This window comes from Myripristis murdjan, chromosome 1, assembly GCF_902150065.1.
Source record: "Myripristis murdjan chromosome 1, fMyrMur1.1, whole genome shotgun sequence".
Lineage (NCBI taxonomy): Eukaryota > Metazoa > Chordata > Actinopteri > Holocentriformes > Holocentridae > Myripristis > Myripristis murdjan.
Window position 1 is genome coordinate 25,060,917 of NC_043980.1, and position 18,911 is coordinate 25,079,827.

Here is an 18,911-nt window from a genome sequence, read left to right on the forward strand (position 1 = left end):
TGCTAATGTGAATTTTAACTAACGTTTGACGTGATCCCATTAAAAAAGACTTCTCATTCCACTGGTTGTAGAAGGCTCATCTGAAACTACTGTCAAATAGTGAAACGAAGCTTCATTGATGGGCATTACAGCTGACCAATGACAGTGAGTCTGAGGCGGAGCCACAGTCTCTGGCGAAGGCTGGGTGTCGCCTGACCGGATGATGACAGAAGTTTAGTCTAATGTAGTTTTAGCATGCAATAATCCAGTAAGTAATCTCTCCAGTTGTTTGACCCCCGCACGGGACTATTGACTCTGATCGCCACTTTGCTTTACGAATTAGACTCGCAGACAAGCCGCAATCCCATCTGGGAACTTTTTGTTTTCTGGAAGAGGAGAGCGCAGAGCAGCCCCGTTGATTCTCTCTTGACCAGGAGGAAAGCAGTAGGCTAGAGCCCGCAGGGCCGAGGTGCCGCTATGGGGAACCGGGGGATGGAAGACCTCATTCCCCTCATCAACAAGCTCCAAGACGCCTTTAGCTCAATCGGCCAGAGCTGCAACCTGGACCTGCCACAGATAGCGGTGGTCGGCGGCCAGAGCGCAGGGAAGAGCTCCGTCTTGGAGAATTTCGTCGGGAGGTTGTACTGGCTGTTTTTGTTTTTTGTTTTTTTTTTTATGTACTGAGATGAATGCATGAATGAACACCATGAATGTACATTTTATTGTCGACTGCAGTTTTTGTGTGGTGCTTCGCCTTTATTGGCCACGACGCAGACTCTTGCGTAAAAGTCGCCAACTAAGCACTTGGTTACGCGCTCTCTGTCTCGGTGCCTCATACAGTCATTTTTCCTACGAATTCTTTCCTTTCTGGAGCTGGGGAATTCACCATCAACGATTACGCACTTTGCGGAAACAGCTGTTGATTAATAGAAAGAAAGAAAAAAAGGCAAAGGAGCGGAGGGCTGTCATTGCTGTAGATTTGCCAAAAGTTTACGAATTTCAGCGGGAGAAATTGTTTTGAAAAACCCAGCGGTGATATTTTGAATTAAGAGTGCCAAAAGTGTTATGATTTGGCTGATTGGCCTTACAGTACAGGCCTTACAGTAGCCATTCAAGTAATACTAAATTTACAGAGTAAAAAGATCCCAATTCAGCTCGGGGCAGTAACCTCTCACGGAAAAAAAAAAAAAAAAATACTGTTTGAAGAATGTCCTGTTCCCCCACTGCTTCGTATGCAGGGCCTGTCAAACATTTACAAAGGCCGTTTCTTACTTAAGGCTGATAAACTTGGGTTGTAAATACTTTGTAGCCTGTCAATTCAGGTCAATATTCTACTTCCATGAATGTCTCATTTGCTACAGTGATTGCTTGATTCATTTATTATAAGACAGTTAAAGTGGCAGTGAGATGATGATGATGCCATGTAACTGCTTCCCTAGTATGCCAGCACTGTCACAGTTTGATGGATGAGTTATCACTGCTTTTTTATGCGTCATCACTGACAATTAACATAAACCAACCAGCCACAACATTTACAGGTTATGTCCCCTATTTGTAATGCAGCTAAAACAACACAATCATCACAAATCTTGGGAGAATATTTAATGGAGCCAGGTGACCTGTGACTGGCAGCTTGATCCAGGCCTGGCAGCCAAGAAGGGAGGGGGAAAACAACCTTGCTCTCTCAGTGTTTCTGCTGCTGTAGGTTTAACCCAGATAGCCAATGGAAGTGTTTTGGCTTTAAGTTAATGTGCCCAGAAAAGGGCGCTCTTTATTCTGAAATCCAATACATTTCAGAATGCTTTAATTTATTTTCTAAGCGATAGGGAATGCTGATTAGACCGCCACGACTCCCTTTTCTCCCTGTTGCCTTTGTCTCTGAGTCCCAAGCAGTGACTCGGGGAGACAGTAGGGGCATTGATGTGTTTGTGCCGGGGTCATCAGTGATGTCACCAGCTGCAGTGTCATGTGTATATGACACACTGGGCACCACTTAGGGTCCGTAGTTGTTTTTATGTTTGCTAAATATTATTTGTGTCCCTGAATGCTACCTCCATCACATTGAGGTGGTTGATTCTCTTGTGTGCTCATTTTATTTATTTATTTTTTTTTTTCCTGAGGAGTCATCAAAAATTATTCCTAGAATCCGCAATGTGTCTGAAGGCAGTGCTTTGTTGCTTTCTGCAGCCTTCCTGGTCAGTGCCTTCCAGTTGTAGTTAAGTTAGCCCAGGGAGTAGTCGACAAAGTCACGATTTTCTTCATGCATAAGCGAGACTGGAGATAACGCCCTCGTGGCTGCTCTGTTTATTGCAGTGGACAAACACAGATGTAAGTTAGTGCCTTTCTGTCCATTGCGATAATGAGGCCAAGTGATGACTTAATAAATGACTTTTTGTTTCAAAACATTTATTTGTTAAAAATTATCCCTCCAAGGAAAAAAAAACACCATTAGACAGTCTTCTTTGAGTATTCATGTTGAATAAACGTGATCTCATTGTTGACCAAAATAATCATAATTATGATTTTGCAGTAATCAAGCAGCCCTACTAGAAGTAGTTTTACTCTTGCATGTTTTCATGTGGAGCTTCCAGTAAGTGACAGGAAGAGAGGAGGAAAGGGGATGGGAGTCGCTGTTGTGTAACATCCTGAATGCTCTGTCAGCACTGGACAGGACAGTGTGGCAAGGCAAAGGGTGTGTACTTTTTTTTTTTTTTTTTTTTTTGCATTTGTGAATGTCAGTGATTGTGTGTATCTGTGGCTGTGTCCGGCCTGGTTACCTTATGATAACACTTGTCTCTGTCTCCTCCGTTGACCTGGAAAACACACAGACATACAACTCCAGATGCACACACACACACACACACACACACACACACATGCAAATATCATTATTGCCTGGAGGGATGTATGATCAGTGACCTGGAAACCACTGAAGTTCCATTGAGCAGGGGTTTGCATTCTAATGGAAGTGTTTGTAATGAGCAGAGCAAAGAGACAGACAGACTTGTTTCTCTCTGTATTATTTATAATGAACAGGGTTGTAAGTCAATCTTTGCCGTGCATCAATAATGCACTCAATCAGATATACGGCTGCCCATGTAAATGAGTGTGTATGGGCAAAATGCACTAGTGCTCGATTTAGAGCCTATACTGTTATTTGGAAAATTGACAGATGCTATTTTCAGTCCAGTGACTGCAGAACATTTTGAAGTCAAAATGGTGATGTGTTTGTTTTTGTGCGATTTCAATCTATGTTGAATTACTGGACGCGTAGTGGGCAAACATCTCCGAATTATGATAGTTCTTAAGCTTTCTCTACTCTTAAACTGCTGTTATGATATGATACTGTCTCTAAATTATGTAGGACAAACTGTCATTGGCCGGACTATTGTCCATATCACTCACTGTGTGTGTGTGTGTGTGTGTGTGTGTGTGTGTGTCACTCTCTCTCTCTCTCAGAGACTTCTTGCCCAGAGGATCTGGTATTGTCACCCGTCGTCCCCTCATCCTTCAGCTGGTGAACAATGTAGCAGGCAAGCATAAACATGCATGCATTCACATGCACGTGCATATTGTATATACACACACACACACACACACACACACACACACACACATGCAACACAGGCTACTAAGGTGTGATATGTCAAATGTATTTCTGTGTTTTATATCTGTGGTTTAGTTTCACTCATTACACCTCTGTTTTGGCAGCTTCTTATCTCTCCCTCTGTCACTCTTTGTCACTCTTTCCCCATTCCCATCTTCACCCTTTCTGCCTCAATATCACTTCTGCATCAATGTGTCGCCCTGTCTCTTGTCTAAAAAGCTCCCATCTCTCTGTTTAGAATATGCTGAATTCCTGCACTGTAAGGGGCGCAAGTTTGTAGACTTTGAGGAAGTTCGTCTGGAGATTGAAGCAGAGACTGACCGGATCACCGGATCCAACAAGGGCATCTCCCCCATTCCCATTAACCTCTGTGTCTACTCCCCTAATGGTACTACACACACACACACACACACACACCAACACACACACACACACACACACACACACACGTTTTGTTTTTTTTTGATAAGATGATTATCCTTATTATTTTGCTATTATTAGTCTCTCAGATTATTTACAGGTTATTAATAATGATGATTTGAAGAATACAGTTATTTTACTATGCTTTTTGTTGAATACACAATTAATTGTGGAGCGCATAGACACAGAGACACACAGACAAAGGCACACACACATATACATACATTTATGTATGTATATGTGTGTATTTATGTATGTATCTTTAGACACACAGACACAAACATTATTAGCCTTTTTACCTCCTTCTAAATGATTCCTTGCCATCTTCCATTCGTCTCCGTTCAGTGCTGAACCTGACCCTGATCGACCTGCCGGGGATGACAAAGGTTGCCGTTGGAGACCAGCCACCGGACATTGAGCACCAGATCAGGGACATGCTGCTGCAGTTCATCAGCAAGGAGAGCTGTCTGATCCTGGCCGTGACTCCGGCCAACACTGACCTGGCCAACTCTGATGCCCTCAAGATCGCTAAGGAGGTGGACCCTCAGGGTAGGGGAAAGTGTGTGTGCATGAGAGTGGTGGGGTAGGGCAGGAGGGCGGGGTGCAAGCACATTAAATTTTGATATTGTTTTATGATTATTTTTTTGTATCTGCCTCTCATTATTTTTGCCCAAGTCTAACAGTTTTTTGCTCTGATTTTGCTATAATTACTCTTTGCCATAATTTGCAACCATTATGACTCTGCTTTTTGTTAATTGTTAAAAGCGAGCTCATCAAAATGATTAACACTTATATGATGAAATTCTTTCCTGCAGCATGGGATTATTTAATGAAAATGACTAGAAATGTAATTAAAAAGAGGAATAATGAGCCAGAGGTGAGGCAGGGGCATCATTTGGGAGGCATTTGGCAAGATTAGTTTCCCTCCATCCTTGTCCCTCTTTATCTCCATCTTTAAGAACATAATAACTATTTCAAACTATAGGTTTACTATTGTAGGGAATCACACAATAACTGATTTGCTGCTGCCTAACACAGTTTTACAGCTATAAAACTGTAACATCACAGGCAGTGGGTTCTGCTTTAATTAACTACACATTTATTTTATATTCATATCATGCTTGGCAGCAGTGGGTTTACTTATTCATTCTTCCCTAGCTGTATTTCCAGCAGATCACAACTCATTTTTAATACCTATTAAACAGTGTGTGCTGAATGTAGCAAATGCTGACTAAAAAAAGTCTAGAAATGGACTATTCCAGTGGGTTGTTGATTAGATTTAATTACTTAGGTATTGTAATTAACTGATCTGTGAAAATCATTTAAAAAATCATTAAAATCCATTCCCCAGCTTGGTTTTATAGCTACATTAGACACGTTAAATGAATTAGACACACACTGAATTGCTCCAGCACACTGCTGGGGCTTCAAGCCCTTGGGCTCTTTGTCATGACAAATACAGGCTGAATGAGCCACACCTTTATATACAGAGTGAGCAGAGAACAGAGTTATTTTACATGTTACCTTTAGCTTTAGCTTTACCTTGAACAGGCTTACGCACGATTGGTGTGATCACCAAGCTGGACCTGATGGACGAGGGCACAGACGCACGAGACATCCTGGAGAACAAACTACTGCCACTCCGCAGGGGTGAGGCCACAGCTAACACACACACACACACACACACACACACACACACACACACACACACACACACACGCACACGCACACACACACACATATAACAATTTATCACAACAAATTGCAAAAAAAAAAAAATCAACAGATTTGACTGTAAATGTGTAAATAGAGCTTTACACCTGTGTAGACGTGTTAGAGATATTGTAATACACATGTGCACTGAATGTTTTACACATCTCTAATACACACACATACACACACACATACACATAGCGCGTGCTTAGCATTTTCCTTATCTTACGGGTTGAAAAACATCCATTTTGGATTTTATCTTGCACTGGTTCCTGCTCAGAGATAAACTGAAGTGAGCATGTTGTGTTTTTGCTCTGCAGGTTACATCGGCGTCGTGAACCGCAGTCAGAAGGACATTGATGGGAAGAAAGACATCCGTGCTGCCCTGGCTGCAGAGAGGAAATTTTTCCTGTCCCACCCAGCCTACAGACACATGGCTGAACGCATGGGCACCCCACACCTGCAGAAAACACTCAACCAAGTAAGACACACACACACACTTGATCATGCACATACATGCACACACACACACACACACACACACACACACACACACACACACACACACACACATGCAAATAGACACCTGAGTGATTTATGGCTACAGATGTACCTCCCTGATTTTTATGCACCTATAAAAAAGTGAAATTTGGATTTCTCTATATTTCTAATTTTTGCTGACTTTTATCTCTTGCCAGCAACTCACCAACCACATCCGCGACACGTTGCCAGGGTTACGCAGTAAACTGCAAAGCCAGTTGCTGTCACTGGGGAAAGAGGTGGAGGAATACAAGAACTTCCGCCCAGACGACCCCACACGCAAGACCAAGGCCCTGCTTCAGTCAGTACACACACACACACACACACACACACACACACGCACACACACACACGCACACACACACACACACACACACACACACACACACACACACACACACACACACACACACACACACACATGCACACACATGCACACACAGACGCACAGACAATTTTACAGTGTTCAAAACATTTCCCTCATACTGTGCACAATCGACAGGATGGTGCAGCAGTTTGGTGTGGACTTTGAGAAGTGCATCGAGGGCTCCGGCGACCAGGTGGACACCTCCAACTTGTCTGGTGGAGCCAAGATCAACCGCATCTTTCATGAGCGCTTCCCCTTCGAGCTGGTGAAGGTAACCACTGTTGTGTTGTTTACTTTGTCACGATTCCTGTCAGCTGACACCTGGGAGGCCTCAAGTCGTACTGGGGTCTGCAAAGCGTGACTTGACATCACAAAAATGAAATGTGAAATTTGATGGAGACACTACAACAGTACATTTCTAGACAGAGGGATAATATATTAACCCTATAAAGCCATTTGTATCATATATGATACACATTTTCAATACCGTTTTTCGTTTTCAGTTTAATCAATACTTGACCAAAATACTGTTGTATTTTGTGTGTATACCTTTGAACACTTCCCCTGTTCACCCTGGACCAATGACCATACCATTGGCACTTCAAGTACATATCATTTATCATACACCAGAAAGGTCATGTAATAACATATTTTTGAATTTTTTTTAATATATTTTGTTATAGGACTAATAAAGGGTTCAATTTCAAAAAAATTGAATTTTCTGCCAGTTCTTTCATAGTTAGTTCAGGCTTTATAGGGTTAAAAGATAACATAATAAGAATAAGAACAGTATCAACTGGAGATTGAATCTCTACCTAATTAATAGTTTTTAATTATAGGTTTTGCTGTGTAGAGGTCATTTAAGGTGCATTTTGAAAGTGTAATCCATTATTTTGTGTATGTTTGAGTGACCTGTAGACAAAAATAATTAGTGTCCAAGAAGATTTATTTGTTATTGAGGCAAAAGTAAATGAACTGGGGAGTGTTAGTGTGATAATGATGTATTGTATAACATGTATAACATGTTTGGAATACTGTGTACCCGTGTGTCAGATGGAGTTTGATGAGAAGGAGCTGAGGAAAGAGATCAGTTATGCCATCAAGAACATCCACGGAGTCAGGCAAGTTGAAACAACACATCAGACTGCAGCAGCCTTTGCCTTTCATTGTCTTTATGTCTGCTTATCTGCCTGTCAGCTGCATGTCCTTGCAGTTTTATACAGGCTTACCATTTTCTGTCTACAAGTGTGTCTTTTTTCCATGTCTTCATTACATGTACTTGCTCTGCTGTCTGGCTCTGTGTTCCTGCTGTCTCATTTTTTTTTAGGTCATGACCCGCTTTTCTCTCTGATGGCTTCGTCTCTTGCCTTTCAATTTAGCTTCCTCTCTGCTTCTTCTAGTTTTTCTGCCAGTCTCCCCCTCTCTCTGTGTTTCTCAGTGTCCGTTTGCGTGTATCTGTCTGCCATAGTCCTTCCACGTGTCTCCCCCTCCTGCTCCATGTCTCCATGTCCCCATGTCTGTCTGTATGTCCTTCAGGACAGGCCTGTTCACCCCAGACTTGGCGTTTGAGGCCATAGTGAAAAAGCAGATCATTAAGCTGAAAGAGCCCTGTCTGAAATGCATCGACCTGGTCATCCAGGAGCTCATCAACACAGTCAGACAGTGCACCAATAAGGTATCACTGCATGAACCTCTGCCTGGCTGCCACACCCGTACATACACACCGCAGGGACTGGCTGACCTCAGAGCTGCCAGGGGCCATCTGGGCGCCCACCAGATCCATGGAACAGCTGCTTTAGGTTATTCAGTCATGCGTTAGGAGGAGTTCACTGTTACTGTCCTACTTTGACTGTCATTTGTATGAGTATGAGTGTAGCAATTCATTAATTTCAGTCATAATAAATTTTGCCAATTCGACTGAATTGTTCTGCTGAGAGAAAGAAGTAGAATTAAGTGTTCTGATTCGGTCCATTATCAGTATGAAATGCTTTGAATCGATTTATTCACAATGTGTAAAATACAACAATGTAACATTATATTGGTCTAATAGAACACTGATTTTTTTTTGTCAGTGTTTGTTTTTTAGAATAAAGTTTAAGTTATGTTGTTTGATTTTTTTCTCACATTTCAGAAGAAAAGGGATAGTCTTACCGTATTGCATGTGCTTATTTAATAGATGTAACATTTTGGCTAAAAGTACTGAATCGAATCACTGAGTCGAATCATGGTTTACAATGTGGAATACAGCTGAATTGTTCCAAAACACAAGTGTTCAAAGCACCCAATAGTGATTCATCAATTGAATTGAATCTCTGTTAAGCCACATTTTCTCACCTCTAGCAGATGTGTTTTTAGATGTGCTGGAGTGGAGTGGAATTGGCTGTTTTTTCTTTCATGTTCAGTTCCATCTAAAACTTCAGGTGGTTTCATTGTGGGTGCAAATTTTTGAAGTGCTTCCTGAGTTTGAAGGATTCTTGGAAACCTGCAGCTTGTGGTTGTTAGAGCAGGAAGTAGAACTAACTAAACTAAATGCCAATCTTTTTTTTCTTTGTCACTCTCATTTTCCCTGATCTCCAACTTTCTTTTTCTCCTTGAAACTTTCATTTTTCCCCCAACCTTTCAAACTATTCCATCCTACTCCCACTTTAAATTTTCCACCACCATTCCCTTACCCTCCATCTGTGACATGTCCCACCTCCTCCTCCTTTACCTGACATTAAACCTCCAACTCCCATGATGCCTCACCACAGGACAGGCCTGTTCACCCCAGACTTGGCGTTTGAGGCTATAGTGAAAAAACAGATCATTAAGCTGAAAGACCCCTGTCTGAAATGCGTTGACCTCGTCGTCTCCGAGCTTGCCACCCTGATCAGGAAGTGCACTGAGAAGGTAAACAGGAGCAATCCAGAAACAGGCAGAAGAAGTGATAAATAGACAATGACAGAGTAGAGGAATGGGCGGGAGTGAAAGGGGAGAGGAAAAAACAGAGAATATAGCAGAGAGCAATGAGAGATGGGTGATAGAGAGCAGTCAAAAAGAGGAAGAGAGACAGAAAAAGGCAAATGGACTAACTTGTCACTGTCCTAGTGCTGTACCCCTGTCACTGTTTAGTGTTGTTGTGTTGTCACTAGCCCTCACCAGTGCTTAAAGGCTTCAATCAGCACCCACCTCACCCTGTTCACCCCTGTGTTGGTGCTTAGCTGACAAATCCAAAAGGCCTTTCCCCCTGCTGAACCTGTATCCCTCCCTATCCCACAGCGCTCCTACGTTTCCTGCCCACTTACGCCATCGAGCACAGTGATTGGTGCTCTAACAACCCTTTACCCCGCCTCGCTTTTCCAATGAGATCCCTCACTCACTCTAGGACATCTTGCTGCTTATAAATGGTGCAATCACAAGCGCATGGAGGTTCATTTGTACCTGTGTTGTCAGGGTGGAAGTTTCGTGGGGTGTTTTTGGTGTCACACCTTTTTCCTCCCAACTCCCCCTTTACTCTCCTTAACACCCATAATATAATCCCTCTCACACCTTTCCGACTGTCATCTCTTTCCAGACTCTAACTTGGTCCTTCTCCTAACTCTCCTGTAATTTGTTGAGACTCGCTGTCAGCTTGAGAAATAGATATCGTCAGTCGATGTTGCATTGACTTCTCACTATTGAACCAAACGAGAAGCCGTGAACACGTCCACCACAGCGATAAGAGCTTAGTTATTATCACAACATCTGCAGCATGTACCAGTCCTCTCAAGCTGATAGGGAAATCCACACTGCATGACTCGCCAGTCTTTACTCATTTGTGTGTAAGAGTGACGTGTCTATTATGTGTTCATATTTACTGTTAGTGGTTCGGTGTAGCTGTTCATATGCGCCTGCAGACTGTTTGCAGTGTAGTGTAGACATGCACGTGTGTGCCCCTGTAACCACAGCACCTGCAGCAGTGTGTGTGTTTTCTGTGTGTGTGTGTGCACAGTTGAACTCATACCCACGACTGAGAGAAGAGACAGAAAGAATTGTGACCACCTATATCAGAGAGAGAGACAGCAAGACCAAAGACCAGGTAGGTCTGAGTGAGAGAGACAGAGCGATGCATTATTATAACTATACCGTTTGAACTTGTGTGTATGTGTGTGCGTGCTCACATCTTTGTGTGCATAACATGTCTGATATAATTATCTTTGCTGTGTCAGGTGCTGCTGCTGATTGACATTGAGCTCTCCTACATCAACACAAACCATGAGGACTTTATTGGGTTTGCCAAGTAAGCCAGACATCTAAATAGGCAATAAACTCTGCATGTTTAGGGATGGACTGATATATCATATGGCGTATGGTATGGGCCAATATCAACATCAAAAAGAAATAATGATACTAGTCTGAGAAGGTTTTTTTTTTTTTTCACAGATATTTGGCTGATTGTGAAATTGGCAGTTGTGTGACCTTTCATTGTAGTGGTGTGTCATTAATACGACTGTCAAATAAGCAACAGCACAAAACTAACTTCCTGTTTTAAAATTTATTTATTGATTTATTTATTATTTTTTAAAACCAAATAATTATTTTAAGACCAAATGTAGACATGATCATCAAGCATCACAAGTTTCTTTATGTAAAGTAGTTTAAGTTGTCCTGTAGTGCTGGGCAGAAATGAAAACAAACATCAATAAAAATGACCCATTTTTGGAATATTTTAAATAATCAAGAAAAAAATCACCAAATCACACAGAAACGGCATCTAGATAAACTGCACTGGGGCAAGTGGAACTATTTTTAAGTCTTATGATGGGTTTCGAGAATTTAAATGATGCTTACATGACGTCTCCCTCCTGCAGCGCCCAGCAAAGGACTGCCGCCAACGCCACCAAGAAGAGAGTTATGCCTAATCAGGTAATCTGCACACCCAGATTAAACAGATTACACCCTCAGCAAGCCCTCACACCACTGCAGCATCATAGCAGCTGCTTTCTTCTGCTGTTTTTTTTCTGTGTTCTTGCTGTCACTGTCTCAGTCCATCTGTCCTATCATTGCTGCCCTTTCTCTGCTTCATACTTACATACTCTTGTCTGTACCCCCCTGTCTTTCCTCTATTTCTTTATGTCCCTCCCTCTTTCTCCTCTTCTGTTCCTCCTTTTTTATGGCCCAGGGAGAGATTCTTGTAAGTACCCTGCCAGCTCCCTGCACCTCCACTTTGTCAGTTCCTCTTTGGGTGGGTGGGGGAATCAGCGGTCACTTAGAGAAATGACAGCAGAAGAAGGAAGAAGGAGAGAGATGCAAGGCCCAGACTAGGATATTATGTCTGCTTATTTTCCCTGTGTGTCTGTCCGTTCTGTCTTCTCGTCCGCCAGTGTGGCAGAGAGAGGGATGAAGAGAAGGTGACGTTTCATTGGAGCCTGACATCGTTTGTGTATGCGTCTCTGTGTTTGTGGTGCATTTCAATGGAGACAGTGGTCTCGGTTTGGGTTAATGAATATCTGACTGCGCTGTGACTTTGAACTTGCATGGTTGTTGTGCTGCTTGTGATTGTGTCACCTGATTTATTTCAGTGTTTTTTTTTTGCATTGTGCCCGCTCACTGTGGACGCACAGCACAACTTCAGCGGTGTCAATTGTTGGATTCTCATGTGCAGGTGATCCGGAGGGGCTGGCTCACCATAAACATCAGTATCATGAAGGGGGGGTCCAAGGACTACTGGTTTGTCCTGACTGCTGAGTCTCTGTCCTGGTACAAGGATGAGGAGGTACGGCTGTGTATGGGGAAGAAGGGAAGGCTAAACCTACCTACATTCAGTTTACCCCACTCTACTTGTTTTAATTTCTCTACTTTATTTTCTTTGCTGTATTTTTATTTCATGGTTTTTATCTGTTTTTACTGCAAAGTGTCATTGAGTACTTTGAGTTATTACATAAATCTTTAAATTCATAGTATACATCAGTAGTATCAAAGAACCAAATTGCATTCATTTAAGTTATATAGAGCATGGGGGCATTAAAGGAACAATCAGTCCAAAATAAATGAACACATATTTCCCTCTTACCCCTTGTGCAATCTGTCCAGCCAGTTTGTATTTGATTTGGCAAGGTTTCCAGTCTGCTGTAATCTTCCCTGTCCCCAGTACAGTGGGGCTGATGGGTATTCATTTGGATCTCAAGCAATCCATAAATTACAGCTGAAAAGGTGTCTAGCACCACTGTACTGGCCTGCAGGGAAACAGGACAGGTCATCATGCTGCCATGTGATGATCTGACAGTAAGACTTTCAGGAAGCCCAGAAAGTCTCTTGATGGGTTGACTGCATTAGAGATATGTGGGGAAATAGCATTTTTTTTTTCTGTGTTTTGGGTGAATGGTTCCTTTAAAGGGACACTAAATAAGCCAACCCACTGTTGAGAACTAAGTTACTGCAGCCACATTAACAAGCCTAACGTACAGTTTACCGTGTTCTGTAATTGACCTAAATAATAAGGCATTCAGCAGTGGTGCCTAGTGAAGATCACAATGCAGCACAATGCAATACTGCTTTGTCAAGTGCTTGTTGGCTTTAGAGCAACCCACAAAGCACGTTATCTAATGCCAGCTGCTTGTAGGACCGTCCGCCCCCTTTGAGCGGTTTAAAATGTGATTATTAGGGCTGTGTGGTGGTGGGTGGGTTGTTCCAAAAACACACTACAGGTTGGAAAGTGAGTTTTGAGAGCCACAAAGCTCAGAGCTCAGAGTCTGAAAACCCAAATCAAATCTGTAGTAATAATTTGATCTGTGAAATGTGTCCAATGAAACTGTGTGTGTGTGTGTGTGTGTGTGTGTGTGTGTGTGTGTGTGTGCTGGTTTTGACAGGAGAAAGAGAAGAAGTACATGCTGCCTCTGGACAACCTGAAGCTGAGAGATGTGGAGAAGGGTTTCATGTCCAGCAAACATGTCTTTGCCATCTTCAACACTGAACAGAGGTTTGTGGGCCACAAACGTGTATGTCAGTGGTCTTTATGGTTTTTAGCTGTTCAAATCCTGGGTTGATAATTGTGTGTGTGTGTGTGTGTGTGTGTGTGTGTGTTTACAGAAATGTGTATAAAGACCTGCGTCAGATTGAACTGGCCTGCGACACTCAGGAGGATGTCGACAGCTGGAAAGCTTCCTTCCTCAGAGCTGGTGTTTACCCCGAGAAAGACCAGGTGCCCAACAGTGCATGCACACAATAAATAGTGCACTTTCCAAATGACATTATATTTACAAAGGATTCAAATACTTCTTTGGGTGTGGTTGGACAACATTTAAGGGTAGACAAAACATGTCATGTAATGCTGAAGAGGTAGAGCAGAATTTGATATTTTATGCAAAGCTATTAATTATCAAAGCCATCATCTTAGACACATAGACACATAGTGGGCTCTCACACATGGACATACTGTATTTCACCAATTAATCGCCCGGCCGCAAATAGCCTCCGGGTTCTTATAAACGCCTGGGGTCTGCACCCATTTTGTATATTAAACGCCCACCCGAATAACCGCCGGGGCGATTATTTGCATTATATTGAGGTAACCCAAAATAAGGATATTCACCTTATTTTTGCAGAAGTAAACAGTTAGCCGCACAATAACTGTGCGGCACTTCCGTTTTCTGTCAAAATAAGAGCGCTAGCTAACGTTAGAACAAAAGGGTGTACCGTAATCTTAAATCGACCAACTGAAAATATTTTGAACAGTAGCTGTCATCACGATAATGGCCTGGTGCAAAAATAAATAAAGGCCTGCAGCGAATAGCCGCCTGGTTCTTTTAAACGCCCGGGGTCCAAGTCGATTTTGCATATTAAACGCCCGGGCGATTAATTGGTGAAATACGGTACACAGAGCAAGAAGGAAAAAGATACTCTATAATACTAACACTGATATCTCCTCTACTCCCTCTCATCCTTCCCATCTTTCTCTTGTGCCAGGCCGAAAGCGATGATGTCATGACTCCGGGGGACAGTGTGTCCATGGACCCCCAGCTGGAACGACAGGTGGAGACCATCCGCAACCTCGTGGACTCCTACATCGGCATCGTCAACAAGTCCATCCGAGACCTCATGCCCAAGACCATCATGCACCTCATGATCAACAGTGTACGTCTTCTCCTTTTTCTCTCTTTTTCTGCCTTCCAGAATTATATGGCTGAAGGTGAATGTTGGGAAATGTTTATGCCTGAAAACTCATAGACTTCAATAGCGTGGGTCCCGCTTCTCTGTATGGGACTGTACCGATCGCCTTCTTGTTTCTGTTTCATCCCCAGGCGAAGGACTTCATCCACTCGGAGCTGCTGGCCTACCTGTACAACGCTGGGGACCAGAGTAACCTCATGGAGGAGTCAGCGGAGCAGGCCCAGAGGAGAGATGAGATGCTGAGGATGTACCACGCTGTGAAGGAGGCTCTGGTCATCATAGGAGACATCAGCACCACCACCATTACTGCCCCGGTGCCCCCACCCGTTGATGACAGCTGGCTGGCCAAGGATCCAAGGTGTGTATGAACCGAATACTGCATATTTGAAGTGGTAATGCATTATATCTGTCCATTTGTTTTTATTTAACAAGATCTTGTCGTTCAAAGAGATCACTTCACAATGTGTTGCCTAGACACAGATGTATTTGTCTTTAGATTCCCTGTTGATAAGGTTTCTCTAGGTGCCCAGCTGCTTTCAGAAACATAAAAACTAGAGCCTGATGGATACTGGATTTTGGGGGCCTATACCAATATCAATAATATATTGGCTGATATTTTTTATGCATTTGCAGCAAGGAATTCTCACATTTGGTGATCAAATAGTTGTAATGAAGATAGCACCAGTTGGTTGGTATTTTACAGTTGACTTATTAACAACTCGCCTGTTATATTGTAAACACTGAAGACTGCTGGACTCTTATAGCAGTGCTTATAGGAGCAAATATACAAACTTGAATGAGCTGGGTGTACGGGTTCAGTCTCTCTTGTGCAGAGGATGGATTTAATTCCAGAATATAATCTCCATTCTGGAAAAACAAAAATGTTCCTTGATGCTTATTGCTAAAATATATAGTGGATTATATACTCTAAAATGTTGCTATTTTGTATGCCAATGTCCTATACTGATTAGCCTGTGATGTTACATTGTTGTCATCAGTCATTTTCTAAGGGCACTGTTGGGTGTCACATTTGTTTAAATGGTGGCCATCTTATTTTCAAACTCTTCAGTCGTTGATGACATTCTCTGCCCACCCTCCCCGCCATGTCTCAGTCCTTCAGCGCCCCGCTCCACCCAATCTTCAGCGCCACCTCCCGGACGACCCCCAGTAGTAAGGGGACCCGCCCCGGGTACTGCACCTGCTCTCAACCCCTCCTCAGCTTTTCCGGTGCCACCCGTCCCGTCTAGACCTGGCCCACCGTTGGCCCAGACAGCCTACACAGCCGATCCCAACTCTGGTGCTGCCCCTCCTCTCATCCCCAACAGACCGTCCCGCGTGCCGCCTGCATTGCCCCCAGGTGTCCCCAGGTAGGAATAATTGCACACACTTTAACACACACACATACACACACACATACACACACACACTGCACTGGTGAAGGGTTGTGTGTGGTGGCTTTCAAAGGTTCTTGGGACAAGGGTGCTGATGCTGTAGGCAACATTGCTGCATGACAAGCTATTAATATTTTTCCTTGCATGTTTCTTCTTACCCCACCCCCACCCCCAATACCAACCCTACTCTCTGTCCCTGCAGCAGAAGACCCCCGGCTGCTCCCAACCGACCCACTATCATACGTCCTTCAGAGCCCTCCTTGCTTGACTAGATGCACACACAAACACACACACACACACAAACACTCCTCTTTTCGTCTGTTTACACACACCTAAGTGTACACTTTTCTATTTTGAAATATTTTTTATGTATATTCTCATTACTGCATAATTGTTATAATTGGTAATCTGATGCTGTTCCATTTCTGTGCATTTCAGATGCATTATGACTATGTGTTTACGGTAGCTTTTTAACAAAATATAACATTCTTGAAATTCCATAAATTTAAGTGTTATGAAAAGGGAGATGTTTGATCATGTCATTGACTTCATCGTCAAGTTATTGTAAATCTTAATATTTGCTGACTTCATTTGAAATGAGGTGTGTCTGGAAACAATAAGTGATAACAGTAAGAAGAAAACACTCCTTTTAAAATGTCATTTTTGCATCTGTTGTACACTTGCTAACCTCAGTAATCTTAGACACTAAGCACCTCAATAAGTTAGGCAGGAAAAGTCATTTTCCTCTTAATTGTTTTGCAGATTTTGATGGCTAGCAGTGCATCTGTTACATGAGCTTATTGGAATTATATTAGCCCTGAAAGCAATTAAATCAATATGCCTTAATATTGTGCCTGTATAGTTAGTTTGATTATGAAAGTTTTCAAGGGCAGTTGCACTTCTTGGAAATTGTATTTTCTGGACCAATCAAACATGAAGCAGAGTGAGAAGGAGGTTGGGGGAAGGTACTGTAGCAGTGGAGAAGTCGTCTGGTGTGTTACTGATAATTATACAGTGGGCCCGTATTATCATCAAAATCCTCAAAACACATCATGTGACCCTCACATCCCTCACCTCCCTCCTGCACCATTCAACCATACAGTCAGATTTTGTCCTTGCCTAATATTCTTAAAATATGTATTCAAGTGCCTCATGCACAAAACGCTTTTGTTAATTGTATTGTGATTTTTTTGTCAATTCTTTGCTTGAAAAGCTGAATGAAAAGAAATAATTTCAGAAGGGAAATGGACTCATCTTGCAGAAGTTGTACAAAATGATGGATTGAATAAAGGGATAGAAAATGTGGGTGTGGTGGCTGGTGTTTCGTCTTGCAGCTGTTACACCTGTCTTTATTTCTTCTGATTTGTCACATATCCCAGTATGTTGCAGTGAAATAACAGCCTTTCTCTATTTCACTTCAGCTGTCATTACATGCATCTTTTCATCCTCTGTCCATCCATCTCTTTGCACAGATAGCAAACATTTGCTGCCATTCACGTCCTGACACAATCAATCATTTTTTCACCATTTCAGTTTCAGCTTGCTTTATTGGCATGACATATAAATCCATTTGCCTTTACAAAGCATAAAGAAGGGAAAGCAGCAGATAAAGGGCAGAGAAAGACAACAAGACAATATAATCTCACAAAATGACAATAAAAGTAAAATCTGAAAAAGCAAGCACAAAAAAATAACCAGTGATTAAGTATACAAAAGCATTATGTACCCCACAATAGAGCATTAAGCTTATATGATGTGCATGTAATAGGTTTGTCTATTAAATACAATTGTGTATTCCACATTAGAGTGTGTCTCTACTGCACCATTATAATTTAATCAAGGGAAACGTATGGAGCAGGCATGTTTCACTTTTCTAAGTGCATCCCAGCATGACCAAGGCTCCTCCCTTACTGGCTGGATGATGGAGCCGTGAGTTACCATGGCAACCTTGTGTTGCCAGTGGCAACAGTAAAGATATTAGTTTTATTGATTGCTTTTGGGCTGTCCATAGAGCTGCGCAGGAATGTATAAAGGTATGCAATCCTACTCCTCTGTTCTCCAAATGCTTTCCCTCTGCTCTCTCCCCACGCTGTTTTTTTTTTTTTTTTTCATTGTGTTTGTAGGCTGTTTGTGTTACTGAGTCACATCTGATCAGGGACTCATTAGAAATCTCATCATGGTCTTCTCCTCACACAGACGGCCTCCCCAAGTCCCTGCTCGTCCCGACCACTGGTGATGGAAACTCAGATGTTCCCCACACTGACTCTGCCTCTAGCCACACAATGGCTCAGTCACAAGGACCTGTGTAAGCCTGTTATTTGACGTTTTGTTTCTATTTTCTTTTGCTGACCTGTTGTGGGATTTGGTAACTAATAAAACACTCCATTAATATTTGATGCGTTCTTATTCATTAGATGTTGACACACACACACAAAAAGATAGACTAAGAATGATGATGAAATGTGACAAAGGTTGTTGGCATCATGTGTGGGGTTTGCCTCAGGCTGCCACAGAGTACCACTGGAGTTGTCACTGAGAGGAATCAGTCAAATTGATTTTCTGGTATTTTTTTCTTCCTGCAAATAACTGCACCAATGCAAACCTACCTCTACAGAATCTGGTTAACTAATCCAAGGATGGATTAGTTAAAATTCAACTGAATGAAAAGATAAAGCAACTGCTCCTTACTGTGTACTTTGACATCGCATTTCACAGCTCCTTGTTGTATCATTTGCCTAAAAGAATTGCTGAAAAATCAAATGTGCTC

General features: G+C 42.4%; 1 protein-coding gene across 7 annotated transcripts; it reads left to right on the forward strand.

Moving 5' to 3' along the window:
* Positions 1 to 207: 207 nt before the first annotated feature.
* LOC115362917 (dynamin-2-like) lies at positions 208 to 17,447 on the forward strand. Of its 7 annotated transcripts, none has more exons than XM_030056909.1 (21): positions 208 to 617; positions 3,439 to 3,512; positions 3,825 to 3,974; positions 4,352 to 4,555; positions 5,558 to 5,656; positions 6,040 to 6,200; positions 6,418 to 6,560; positions 6,762 to 6,897; positions 7,680 to 7,747; positions 8,163 to 8,301; positions 10,597 to 10,683; positions 10,814 to 10,884; positions 11,456 to 11,510; positions 11,767 to 11,778; positions 12,250 to 12,360; positions 13,454 to 13,563; positions 13,674 to 13,785; positions 14,550 to 14,717; positions 14,885 to 15,111; positions 15,866 to 16,120; positions 16,347 to 17,447. In XM_030056909.1, exons 1-21 carry the CDS (start codon positions 457 to 459, stop codon positions 16,414 to 16,416), a joined length of 2,613 nt encoding a protein of 870 aa, XP_029912769.1. In that variant the 5' UTR covers positions 208 to 456; the 3' UTR covers positions 16,417 to 17,447. The 7 variants fall into 7 exon arrangements, with proteins under 7 accessions (XP_029912769.1, XP_029912778.1, XP_029912802.1 ...); XM_030056918.1 differs by having other exon boundaries at positions 16,350 to 17,447; XM_030056942.1 differs by lacking the exon at positions 8,163 to 8,301 and adding an exon at positions 9,377 to 9,515.
* The last annotated feature ends 1,464 nt before the right edge of the window (positions 17,448 to 18,911 follow it).

Excerpts from the sequence above, each read along its gene's own strand:
- LOC115362917 (XM_030056909.1), top strand. The coding sequence starts at position 457 with ATGGGGAACCGGGGGATGGAAGACCTCATTCCCCTCATCAACAAGCTC. Across the intron at positions 6,898-7,679 it reads TCCCCTTCGAGCTGGTGAAG|ATGGAGTTTGATGAGAAGGA; the intron begins GTAACCACTGTT and ends CCCGTGTGTCAG. Across the intron at positions 13,564-13,673 it reads ATCTTCAACACTGAACAGAG|AAATGTGTATAAAGACCTGC; the intron begins GTTTGTGGGCCA and ends GTGTGTTTACAG.